The 12723-nt window shown below is 40.2% G+C and overlaps 1 protein-coding gene across 2 annotated transcripts in view; it reads left to right on the top strand.

Annotated features, from left to right (window-relative positions):
- The first annotated feature begins 2838 nt into the window (after window positions 1-2838).
- Window positions 2839-12723, top strand: part of LOC126092334 (ribosomal oxygenase 1) — a 63344-nt gene continuing 53459 nt past the window's right edge. The window contains exons 1-2 of one of the 2 annotated variants that reach the window (XM_049907870.1): window positions 2839-2991; window positions 4356-4470. In XM_049907870.1, the coding sequence (XP_049763827.1) occupies window positions 2932-2991; window positions 4356-4470 (175 nt within the window). In that variant the 5' untranslated portion in view covers window positions 2839-2931. Of the gene's footprint in view, window positions 2992-3019; window positions 3585-4355; window positions 4471-12723 lie in introns of those variants that run through there. The other variant, XM_049907871.1, reaches the window with a different exon arrangement.

The raw sequence follows: 12723 nt of genomic DNA, 5'->3' as shown, positions 1-12723 counted from the left end.
CGTTTTCAATTGGTGAGAGGTCTGGAGAATGTGCTGGCCAGGGCAGCAGTCGAACATTTTCTGTATCCAGAAAGGCCCATACAGGACCTGCAACATGCGGTCGTGCATTATCCTGCTGAAATGTAGTCTTTTGCAGGGATCAAATGAAGGGTAGAGCCATGGGTCGTATCACATCTGAAATGTAATGTCCACTGTTCAAAGTGCCGTCAATGTGAACAAGAGGTGACCGAGATGTGTAACCAATGGCACTCCATACCATCACGCCGAGGATGCGCCAGTATGGCGATGACGAATACACCCTTCCAATGTGTGTTCACCGCGATGTCAGCAATCAAGGATGCTGTAAACAGAACCTGGACTCATCCGAAATAATGACGTTTTGCCATTCGTGCACCCAGGTTCGTCATTGAGTACACCATCGCAGGCGCTCCTGTCTGTGATGCTGCGTCAAGAGTAACAGCAGCCATGGTCTCCGAGCTGATAGTACATGCTGCTGCTAACGTCGTCGAAATGTTCGTGCAGATGGTTGTTGTCTTGCAAACACCCCCATCTGTTGACTCAGGGATCGAGACGTGGCTGCACGATCCGTTACAGCCATGCGGATAAGATGCTTGTCATCTCGACTGCTAGTGATACGAGGCCGTTGGGATCCATCACGGCGTTCCGTATTACCCTCCTGAATCCACTGATTCCATATTCTGCTATAACAGTGATTGGATGTCGACCAACGCGAGCAGCAAGGTCGCGATACGATAAACCGCAATCGCGATAGACTAAAATCCGACCTTTATCAAAGTCGGAAACGTGATTTCTTCTCATTACACGGGGCATCACATCAACCTTTCACCAGGCAACGCCGGTCAGCTGCTGTTTGTGTATGAGAAATCGGTTGGAACCTTTCCTCAAGTCAGCAGGTTGTAGGTGTCGCCACCGGCGCCGAACTTGTGTGAATGCTCTGAAAAGCTAATCATATGTATATCACAGCATCTTCTTCCTGTCGGTTAAATTTCGCGTCTGTAGCACGTCATCTTCCTGGTCTCGCAATTGTAATAGCGAGTTTTGTATTAAGCACGTGCAGAGGATAACTGTTAACAACGTAAAGAGACAGCAAAACCAGTTTTTTACAGTCAAGATTTCTGCCTTAAGTGTGGCGCTCCTCTCCTAAAATCGGTGCACTGGCTAGTCTGTAGTTCGCACATACGATTTAGGCCTTACGCCTATACGACCCGAGGACCCTATCATCTCAACTACTGTTCGAAAGTGCTGTGCAGAATTTGTTACCCATGCATACAGAGGTCCCATTGGGAGCCAGACTGAAAAATGGGACGAAGGGAGAGGACAAAACGTAGTAGACGTTATAAGATGCTTCAGTCAAACGCTAAAATTGTGCCAACAAAAATAATGATCCTACATTTCTTGACGGCAACAGTTTATTCACTGGCTCTGCCTATAGATATAAGAAAACTCCAAATTAATTTTGAGGGGGGGGGGGGCAGAAACCGTATCTCACCCTCCACAGAGTGGTTTCACTCTCTCAGTTTGGGAAACATTATCAAAAGAAATTTCATTATTAAAAGAATGATTGTGAATGAAATGGACCAAATTCTTCCAGAAGCTTTCAAACTATTTGCCTAATTGTTACCATTCCTGCAACAAGTGTTTCAGTTCAAAGGAGTTTTGCTTACCTAAAACGTGTAAAAACTTTTTTGGGAACAGTGTGGCCTAGAATTGCTGATCAGCTCTTGTGTGTACCTCTACTGGAAAGTCAGTACTGAAATGCTTGAAAACCAAGACACATGGTATGACGATGTGATCAAAAGATTCGAGAAGAAGAAGGACAGTCGAGTTAACTTGTTTTACAAGTAACAGCGCTCAAACGCCCAATCTGCCAGTAGTAGTGGTGGTGGGGATGGTCGTTAGAAACGGTAGGTATGCAAATTTTAAAAGAGAAAAAAGGCGATTTTCCAACTTGTTTCTCCAGAATGTAGGCTCATGATCCGCTACTAGAGGGACGGCACTTGCCGAATTTGGTCTTCGGAATCGAAACTTAATGAAATTAAACATCCAACTGAACTTTATTGAGGTAATAAATAAATGTTTCTAGCATTTTTCGTTTCTGTTTTACTAACTTTTAGCACTAGGGGTAATTCCCTACCGCTCAGGGTACCACACCTCACATTTTTATTCAAATAATCTTTAGAAGCGGCATTCCATATACTTTTATTAGTGTCATCTATAAAAGTCAGCGAGCTTCCCTTGGAGTCAACAAGCTTTATTGCACATAGATTGCTTCACAGAATAACCTCGATACGGTACAGTGCAAAATCACACATGGGCCCCATCTGCCTGTCGTCTGCTAAAATGCGCAAAAATTTCCACCGACAGAGGGAAGCTAGGCGTTTCACGCATGGTCTCCATTTCCAGTAAAGCACAAATGCGCATGTGTTGATCCACTCCTGGAAATTTATGCGCATGTGCACAGTTAAACACGAAAGATGCGTCGTGCGGACGAACCTATGAACCGCTTACAAACTGAATATGAGGTATGATACAAACAATGGTGAATTAAAAATTTAAACAGTGCACAGCACACTAATGCCGTGTGGCTGGTTCATGCGAGTCTGTCAACATCTAAATGCAAAATATTATCAGACCGTCAATACTTGACTTCACACGTTCAACATGAATGATTTGAGAGGTTATAATACTGCCCGTCAATATTTCTAGTATTGGCAACAAGTAAATTAAGCTCATTCAGACGGTCAGTACATTGACATTTTTACAATATCATTGAACGTGAGAGGACCCCTGATGTGTATTGGTTTCGACTATTTAGTATCTATGGTCGAAGTGTCCTAGCTATTTTTGAAGATCTTAGGACATTTGTTTGCACACTAAAACAGCAGGACAGCGTGTTGTTATGGTTCGGACATGGCACCTGTGAACGTGAAGAGAGCGGTGTCAGCTTTTTCTGTTTACTCCAAAAAGAATGTAGGTTACTCAGATGAATGTGGAAGTCTGTTGTTTATATGACTGGATTTTCCAAGCCAGTGGACAGTTCTGTAAATAATTTTGAAGCTTAAAACTTTTCTATTAATGCGTTCAAGTGATCACAGAAATAATAGCACAAATTTAGAAACAATAACAATGCCACTAACGATTATTCAGTGGTAATTAAGCAAAACCTGTATCGTGAATGCATTTCAAAATTCTACCTGTCGTACAGAATAATTCCGCAGAGAACTCTGTGCTAGTTGTCAATTGTTCACCTCTCCAAGATTTTATTTTAATTTACAGTCAGAGCGCACATGATTTGAGTAGATATCAGGCTTATTTACATAATCGTGTTACGCATTTATTGTCTCAGTTTCATTTGCCACTACCTTTAATGAAGCACCATAATTCATAGCCGTTTGTAATAGTGGCTGTTAGTGAATGATACAGTATGTGATTTCAAAGTGAAACTAGTTTATTCTATATATAGTTAGTTGGAATAATTTTTTTAGAGGGGAGCCTACAAAGATAAACCTGGTATTCTAGAAATGCCTCGTGATCAACTGTTTGCAGATAAATTACATATCATGGTTAGTTTCATTTTTCTTCACAAATATTTCTCATTTTTGAAAGAAATGTCTGCAGCGCCCTCAAGGGATTAATTAAATGGGTACACATCTATTGAACAACTTTCCAGATGTGATGAAACTTAAGATTAAAAAGACTTTGTTGGGTAACTCTAGTGAAGGGTATCTTCACAGAAACTCTTACTTACTTTTAGTTTATTTTATAATAAAACTTATCCCTGTAATACAGTTATGTGTTTTAATGTTAAGTCATTGCATCGCACATAAAGAATGCGCATATTCAGACTTAACCACATTCCAGTGGCCCACTCCACAGAACCTGTGGAATATGATTGATGTAATGTAAAATATTATCATGATCTTCTTCATAATGTGTTTATTGACTGTAATGCAATAGTGTAATGTCAACTAGGGTAGTGGAAATGTCAGTTTTCATTGAAACATTCCCAGGATATGAATTCACCTTTCTTACCTCATGATGTAACTGTATTACAGGCAATGGTATTGGCTTCACATGAAAGTTTATTTTCTTTGCTGTAATACCATCCCTTTTTTGGGGTGCGTGGGGAGGGGACATAGATTTCCATCTATGTGTGTTCTCTCTCCCCTCAAATTTTCCCAAGGAACTTGGACTTAGTACAGGAAATAACTTATTTACGTGGGAACTTTTCTTTCATGACCTGATTTATACAGTATAGAAATGTGGGATTTGTTGCATTTCTTACAGGCACTTACTCCTAATTTCTATAAAACATATAAGTTTTCAAATTTCAGGTTGTGAAAAAGAAGAAGAAACTAGATGTACTTAAGAAAGACAACAAAAGACTAGAAGTGCCAAATCAAGATACCTTGGAAGACATCTCCATAATCACTAAGAGGCAGTCCTCTGGTAGGTATGAAATACATTTGTGTATATTTAAGCGCCACCACGAATGTGAATTTGAAGTTCTGATAGCACAGTAAATTGAAAAAGTGACTGCCGAGATTGCTCGAACCACAACAGTAAGGTACTTGCGCCGTATTAGGCATGGTTCTGTGAGAGGTTGTATGCCCTTTCCGTCTCTGACATGAAAAATTAGCTGACACAGCCACTGTTTGTCTGAACTGTCTAACTTGGAACTTCAATCATATGTTGAGCAAGCTAGTGCAGTAGTTGCCTCTGTATACATCATAGAGGATTGAGATTAAACCCTCTTCTAGTTATCTAGGTTTTGTGGTTTACTGGACAAGACAAGAACCAATTTTCCATTCCAAGTTTGTGCCGTGATGACATCATCACTGAGACATTACAATCTTACTTCTTTCCGTAGTGTCATTTAATATTTTTTGTAACTAAAGTTAAGAATAGTGGCTGTGCAGCCTGGGCACTTTTCTTGTATGTTACATAAGTCTGCAGTGTGTCAGTTTTGTATAACAAATGTGAGGATAGTTTTAGGCAAGAAAGTGGGCAAGATATATTCTTTATGACTTGATGAAATGTATCTGTAAACTTTTTATTGCTTCAGATTGTTATTGTTGAGCAATTTACAGTGTAATGGGAATACAGTGGATTAATATATGCAGCCTGTATTATCAGAAACAAGTGAAAATGTGGCAAGTACACTGCAAACAGTTAACAGTTTGATGATATTTGTTGTTCTGTTTTGCACAATGGAACTAAAAAATGGTACAAATGGGTGTGAGCACTATGGGACTTAACATCTGAGATCATCACTCCCCTAGAACTTAGAACTACTTAAACATAACTAACTTAAGGACATCACATACATCCATGCCCAAGGCAGGATTCGGAACTGCGACCGTAGCAGTCACGTGGTTCCAGACTGAAGTGTCTACAACCGCTCGGCCACAGCGGCCGGCCACAATGGAACTGATATGTAGCATAGTGAAAGGTGGACTGAAAAGTGTGAGGTTAATTGTGTATTGTTTAAGCTAGTCAATGTACTATCATGAGAAACAACTTCGCTACAGTTACTGAATAGTTCAAGTAGTGATTCAAAGGAAAGTCAGTATCAGGGATACATTTCTTATTGCTCTCCATTGCATGTTTGGCTTTATATACCATGTGACATAATTATATTCAATGCAGTGACAACATACACTATGTGATCAAAGGTATCCAGACACCTGGCTGAAAATGACTTACAAGTTCGTGGCGCCCTCCATCGGTAATTCTAGAGTTCGATATGGTGTTGGCCACCCTTAGCCTTGATGACAGCTTCCACTCTCACAGTCATATGTTCAGTCAGGTTTCTTGGGGAAAACAGCCCATTCTTCATGGAGTGCTGCACTGAGGAGAGGTATCAGTGTCAATTGGTGAGGCCTGGCACGAAGTCGGCGTTTCAAAACATCCCAAAGGTGTTCAGTAGGATTCAGGTCAGGACTCTGCGCAGACCAGTCTATTACAGGGATGTTATTGTCGTGTAACCACTCCGCCACAGGCAATGCATTATGAACAATGCTTGATCATGTTGAAAGATGCGCTCGCCATCCCCGAATTGTTCTTCAACAGTGGGAATCAAGAAGGTGTTTAAAACATCACTGTAGGCCTGTGCTGTGATAGTGCCATGCAAAACAACAAGGGGTGCAAGACCCCTCCACAAAAAACATGACCACACCACAACACCACCGCCTCAGAATTTTACTGTTGGCTCTAAACACGCTGGCAGATGACGTTCATCAGGCATTCGCCATATCCACAGCCTGCCATCAGATCGCCTTTTTGTGTACCATGATTCGTTATTCCACACAACGTTTTTCCGCTGTTCAATCGTCCAATGTTTATGCATCTTACACCATGCAAGGCATTGTTTGGCTTTTACCGGCCTGATGTGTGGCTTATGAGTAGCCACTCGACCATGAAATCCAAGCTTTCTCATTTCCCGCCTAACTGTCATAGTACTTGCAGTGGATCCAGATGCGGTTTGGAATTCCTATGTGATGGTCTGGATAGATGCCTGTCTATTACACATTACGACCCTCTTCAAATGTCGGCAGTCTCTGTCAGTCAACAGACAAGGTCGGCCTGTACGCTTTTGTACTGCATGTGTCCCTTCACATTTCCACTTCACTATCACATCGGAAACAGTGGACCTAGGGATGTTTAGGAGTGTGGAAATCTCGCGTACAGACGTATGACACAAGAGACACCCAATCACCTGACCACATTCAAAGTCTGTGAATTCTGCAGAGCACCCCATTCTGCTCTCTCACAATGTCTAATCACTACTGAGGTCGCTGATGTGAAGTACCTGGCAGTAGGTGGCAGCACAGTGTACCTAATATGACAAATGTATGTTTTTGGCGGTGTCCAGATACTTTTGATCACATAGTGTATATCTTGTGAACTACTGGGATTTTGACTGCCATTTATGTGAATAAACGGAAATATGGAAGTGTCCGATCCCGGCTTTGACCCATGACGTCACAAATATGGCAGGAACGACAATAAACCACTATGCCAATATGGTGCATATAAAGTTGGTACGTACACATTATGAGGACGAAAATACATTGAAAAACAAACACACACACTTTCCGCAAAAAGCCTAATGGCACTAACAGGACAAGCGCGGGAAATAAGGTGTTTTGGGTGGGGGCAAACTAAGTATAAACAAATTTAGACACCTACCCCCATACAAAACCACAAAAAAAACCGACATCACAAAACTCCCCAAATACCACTAAACACAATATCATCTGGAATCGGACACTTCCCTTGACCTATATAGCTCAACAGCAGCTCCCGATCCCATAAATTAGGATCAAACATTTCCCTTGGCCTATATAGCTCAAAAACATCTCCAGATACCAATATTAACATACACAGCTGCATATTGGGATTGAACACTTCTCTTGACCTGTGCACTGTTAATTTTATCCGTCATATCCATTCCTGAACAAAAACAACAAGCGATTCATTTTACTAAAATTACCACACGATGTACAGTGAACAACACTAAATTAACCTTCATACAAAATCGTTAACTCACTGAAACGAATTCCACTACAAACACAGCCGACACTCGAACAATTCTGGATAATGAGCAAAAGCAAACTGAGCCCATTACACCACACAAATGAAAATCCTGAACATACCACCAGAGAGCACAACACGACTAGAAACACGCCACATTCACAAACCAAACTCCGCGCCGTCATGACGTCACACACTACAACATCCTTACGTCACGGGTCAAAGCCAACGCGTGGGATCGGACATTTCTGTCAACCCGAATAAATTGTGCATTCCATGGTTATTTTCCAGTCAGTATTTGCTACATCGGATCTGGCCACTCCTGGACTACTTAAAACTGCTGGTTGACACAAACCGCTGTTCATATCACATTTCATGTTGGGTGCTATCAACACTGCTGTGCAAAAGATGTGATAGAACTGTCCCTATTCTAACCTCTTACTGTTATTAATTACAAAAAGTTCAGTCCAAGATGAAAGTCACTTTATAATTTGACAATGAGGTATGTGCCAGCCATCAGGGCAGGATTGCGCTGTTGTGTAATGAAAGTAAACAACTGTAATAATCTGTGTGCACCATGAAGTCAAATGTGTAACAAAACAACATATATAACTACTTACTCGATATTCATTTCCACACAGAAGAAGGAAAGTGAGAAAATAAAAATCAGAAGTGCTCTGAATTTCCTAGATCTCATGTAGTTCCTCAGTGTATCATTGTTCTCCAAAGCAAACACTTCAATAATCAAACCGTGTGTTAGGTTATATCCTTGGACAGAATAAGGATTGATCCTCAAACCATTTGTGTGTTTGGATCAACTTTGTCCCACCAATTCACATCACTGAAATACTTTTGGTGAAGTGCATAACAAGCACTATATTTTAAGTTGTCAAAAACAAATCTGCCATTAAACCACACTGGTTTCTCTTGTGATTAGATTAGATTAAGATTTGTTCCATAGATCATGAATACGACACTTCATAATGATGTGGAACATGTTAGTTTAACAAAAGGTTTCTTTACATGTCGCAATTCAATTTTTTCATTATTGCAAAATTATAAATTTATATCAAAAAGTTTGTCTATTGAGTAGAAGGAGTTGCCATTCAGAAATTCTTTTAATTTGTTTTTAAATGCTGGTTGGTTATGTGACAGATTGGTAAATGTATAAAAACTTTTGTGGCAGTATAATTCACCACTTTCTGTGCCGAAGGTAGATTGAACACATACTAGTGAAGATCAGCCTTTCTCCTAGTTGTAGTTATGTACATTGCTATTGTTTTTGAACAAGGAGTGATCTCGTAAGTGAATATTATATTTCAAAACTCCTGTGAATACCCCTTGTATATGTTTGCAGGATGATCTTGGGTCAGCTCCAGCTGTTATTCTGATTATATGCTTTTGTGTGGTAGGTTACCCCAAGATCTATTGCCATACAAAAGCAGTGAGGCATAATAAGCTAATTTACTGGTATGTTTATCACCAAAATTTGCAATAATCCTAAAAGTAGCTGAACTCAAATTTTTCAGTAAATCATCAGTGTTTCTTCCAGTTCAATCTCTCATCAGCACACACACTCAAAAATTTTGAATATTCTACCTTAGCTACAGACTCGTGCGCAAATTTTTTGTTTATTAATGGTGTTGTGCCATTTAATGTACATAACTGTATATGCTGTGTTTTATCAAAATTTAATGAAATATATCGCTTACAATTTCCTCAGTTATTTTTTTGTTGTTGGCTGTGGTCAATATATTTGTAACATCAGCTAAAAGAATTGGCTTTGAATCTTTGTGTGGGGTTTCTCCAGGAACGTCATGTAGAAAAGTCTTCACACAGCTAGGAATACTGACAGCAAGAAGTCAGTACATACACTCTCTGATGAATTTTTTCATTAAAAACTATGCTCATCATGAAATAAATTGTTCATACCACAACTATAACAGTAGGGGTAAAGATGATCTCCATTTTGAACTAAAAAACTTGTCACTTGTACAGAAGAGAGTAATGAATGCTGCTATTAAGACTTTTAATGCACTGCCTAATTATATTAGGCCTAAATGTACAAGAGAAAATGAAATGCTATTCAGATGTATGTTAAAAAAATCCTGCTTAACCATCCACTGTGCTCCTTAGATGAATTCTTTTCCAGAAATAGTTAAAAGTTCCCATTTACACTTTTGACACACTCCTTGAAGAAAAAGATATATCTTGTTATTCAGGTGTTAGATGAAAGGTACTATACTGTGTTAATCTTAGACAGTGAATTACAATACTAGATAAATGTTAGCTAGAAATATTATATTATCATACTAAGTTGTTGTTATTCTGTGGTATTAATTGTATTTGTATAATTGTATTGACATGCTCCACATCCAAGTGAATTACTCGTATCTACGGATCTGTGGAATATGCATACTAATTACATGAATAAAAATATAATTTAGCAAGTCATTAATGTATGCACTGATGGGGAAAAACTCCCCAACACTAAACAGTAATTAATGCTGTAATGAAACTCCAGGAATACGGTTGACTAGATGACATATTTAAATGATCCATAAAATTTCTGGCATGCAGCCGCATAAATTTGACTTCTTCTTCTGCTTTTCGTACACCCACTGTTGGCTTCATTTGTAATGCCTAAGTGCTGTGGAGAGTACCTGTTGGCTTCAAAAACTCTTCTCAAGTGTAGAAGCTCTTCCTCCAAACTACTCCCGTCAACAATGATGTGTGCTCTGTGTTCCAGAGTTTTGAGTACACTCATCGTCTGCAAATGTTGGTGGCAGCTATTTGCGCACAAATATAAATCCTCATGGATCGGTTTTCGATATACTGCGTGTCCCAAAGTGCCGTCATCTTTGCACCGTAGCAACACATCCAAAAATGGAAGGCACCCATCTTTTTCGATTTCCAACGTGAACTGAATTGGTTGTGGATGGAGTTCAGATAATTTAAAAATTCTTTTAACTTGTCTTCACCATGGGGCCACACTACAAATGTGTCATGAGCATACCTCCAAAGCAGTGTGGGCTTCAAGCTAGCAGATTCCAGCATCTTCTCTTCAAAGTCCTCCCTAAGAAAGTTGGCTAGCAAAGGCGACAAGGGACTACCCATGGCAATGACGTCAGTCTGTTCATAAAATTCGTTATAGAATAAAAAATATGTTGAGGTCAAAACATGTTCAAACCAAGCTGAAATCTCTTTATTGAGAGTTTTTTCAATGAGAAACAGTGATGCTACATTGAAACTGACGAACATATCAGAATTGCTCAGTTTGAGTGATTTCAGTTTGCCAATGAAATGAAAGATTGCCAGGTGCAAGTCTTTTGAGGTGACGCCACTTTGGTGATTTGTGTGTCAATGAGAATGAAAGAATGATGATGAACACGACATAAACACCCAGTCCCTGAGTGGAGAAAATCTCCAACCCAGCCGGGAATCAAACCCAGACCCACTGGCATTAAAAGCTGGTGCGCTGTCCCCTCAGCTACAGTGGCAGACAGTTTACCAATAAGTCCACAGAGGTATGTATGTCACGAATGCATTTTCCCACCAGGGTTCTTAATAATGATGCTAAGTGTTTGCACAATCATAGGTAGGAGAGCCAATGTTACTCACTATCGGATGCAGAGGAACACCATTCTTGTGGATCTTAGGAAGTCCATAAAGTCTTAGAGGAACCACACAACTTCTGGTGGAAGGGAGGAGGGGTTCAGAAACGAAGCAGTCTTCCTTACCACTTGGTTGGTGGGGTCTTTACTGATCTTCCAGTATGTGCTGTCATCATGTAACATTAAAACTGTGGCATTACCTTTATCAACTGGAAGAACTTCCATCATGGTATCCTGGCAAAGTTGACATAGTGCAGCCCTCTCTGCCACAGATATGTTACTCCTTTGTGGGCAAGCCTTCATAACTGCTCGACAAGATTTGCATCTTATTTCTTATGCTGATTCCATAGAAAGAGGATGAACAGCTTCTTGATTGGCTCTGATGAAAGCTGGTATTGGTAAAACCTTCGATGGGAGTGCGAAGTTCAGTCCTTTATTTAAAACCATCATCTTATTGTCATCCAAATATTTATCCATCATACTAATGACGGAGTGTCGAATAACGGTTTCTTGCTGTGAAGACATCTCAAACCGGCTAACCTTTTCCTTCTGTCTCAATGTGTGTACCTCACAAACCCAGTCTGACTTAGCCCACGTTGTACCATCAATCCAGTTCCATGAATTGTAGGGTAACTCCACAGATATCCTTAGATGTAGGTGATAAAGTTGTTCCATAACCAGGTTCTGTTAAAGGTGATTTGGTGCTTTGGAAGCCTGGGGTTTACAAGCTCCCCTGTGAATGCAACCGTTCATACATCGGACATACGACACATACTGTCCAGGAGAGATGCACAGAGCACTGCATGTACACCCGACTCTTACAACCTAATAAATCAGCGGTGGTGGAGCACTGTATTGACACTGAGCACTCTATGGCGTACAGTAGCGTCACAATTTTAGTCTCAACTTCATCTTTCTGGGACTCAGTTGTGAAGGAAGCAAATATAAATCGGTTGGGAATCAATTTAATTAACAGAGATAGTGGCTTCAGCTTGGACAAATCATGGACTCTGGCAATTTCTGTAATAAAATCACAAAGATGTCGTGACAGTGCAGCTAGCAGTGATACATCGATGCCACCTTGTGGATCAACTGCGCAGCCATAGATCTAATTCCACGCATATGTCATACCCCTTTGCCGCCGATCAATGTCTCTAGTGCCTTGTGCATCTTTGGCCGCATGCGTAGTGGTGCGGTCCGCCGGTTTAAAAGGATGGAGCAAGTGCTGGAGCGTCAGTCACCTCGGCTAACTCTGAAGATGGCTGGACGGTATTCAGCCAAAATATTAGAAGAAGAAGAAGTCGAATTTATGCAACTGCACACCCAAAATTTTATGGATCAGTCTTTGCAGCATGAAAATGTAAAGACATATTTAAATGATCAACATTGCAAGATCACAGGTTAATGTAAGAGCAAGATAAGCCATTGCAAATTTGAAGTGGTGGTATACTAATAACTGGTATAACCATTAGAATGTCGAATGGAAGCATACAAATGTACATGCATTATGTTGTACAGTTGTCAGATACCAGCTTGTATAGTGGAGTTCAAC

This window comes from Schistocerca cancellata, chromosome 7 (genome assembly GCF_023864275.1).
Source record: "Schistocerca cancellata isolate TAMUIC-IGC-003103 chromosome 7, iqSchCanc2.1, whole genome shotgun sequence".
NCBI lineage: Eukaryota > Metazoa > Arthropoda > Insecta > Orthoptera > Acrididae > Schistocerca > Schistocerca cancellata.
This window is presented reverse-complemented; position numbering and strand designations above follow the sequence as displayed.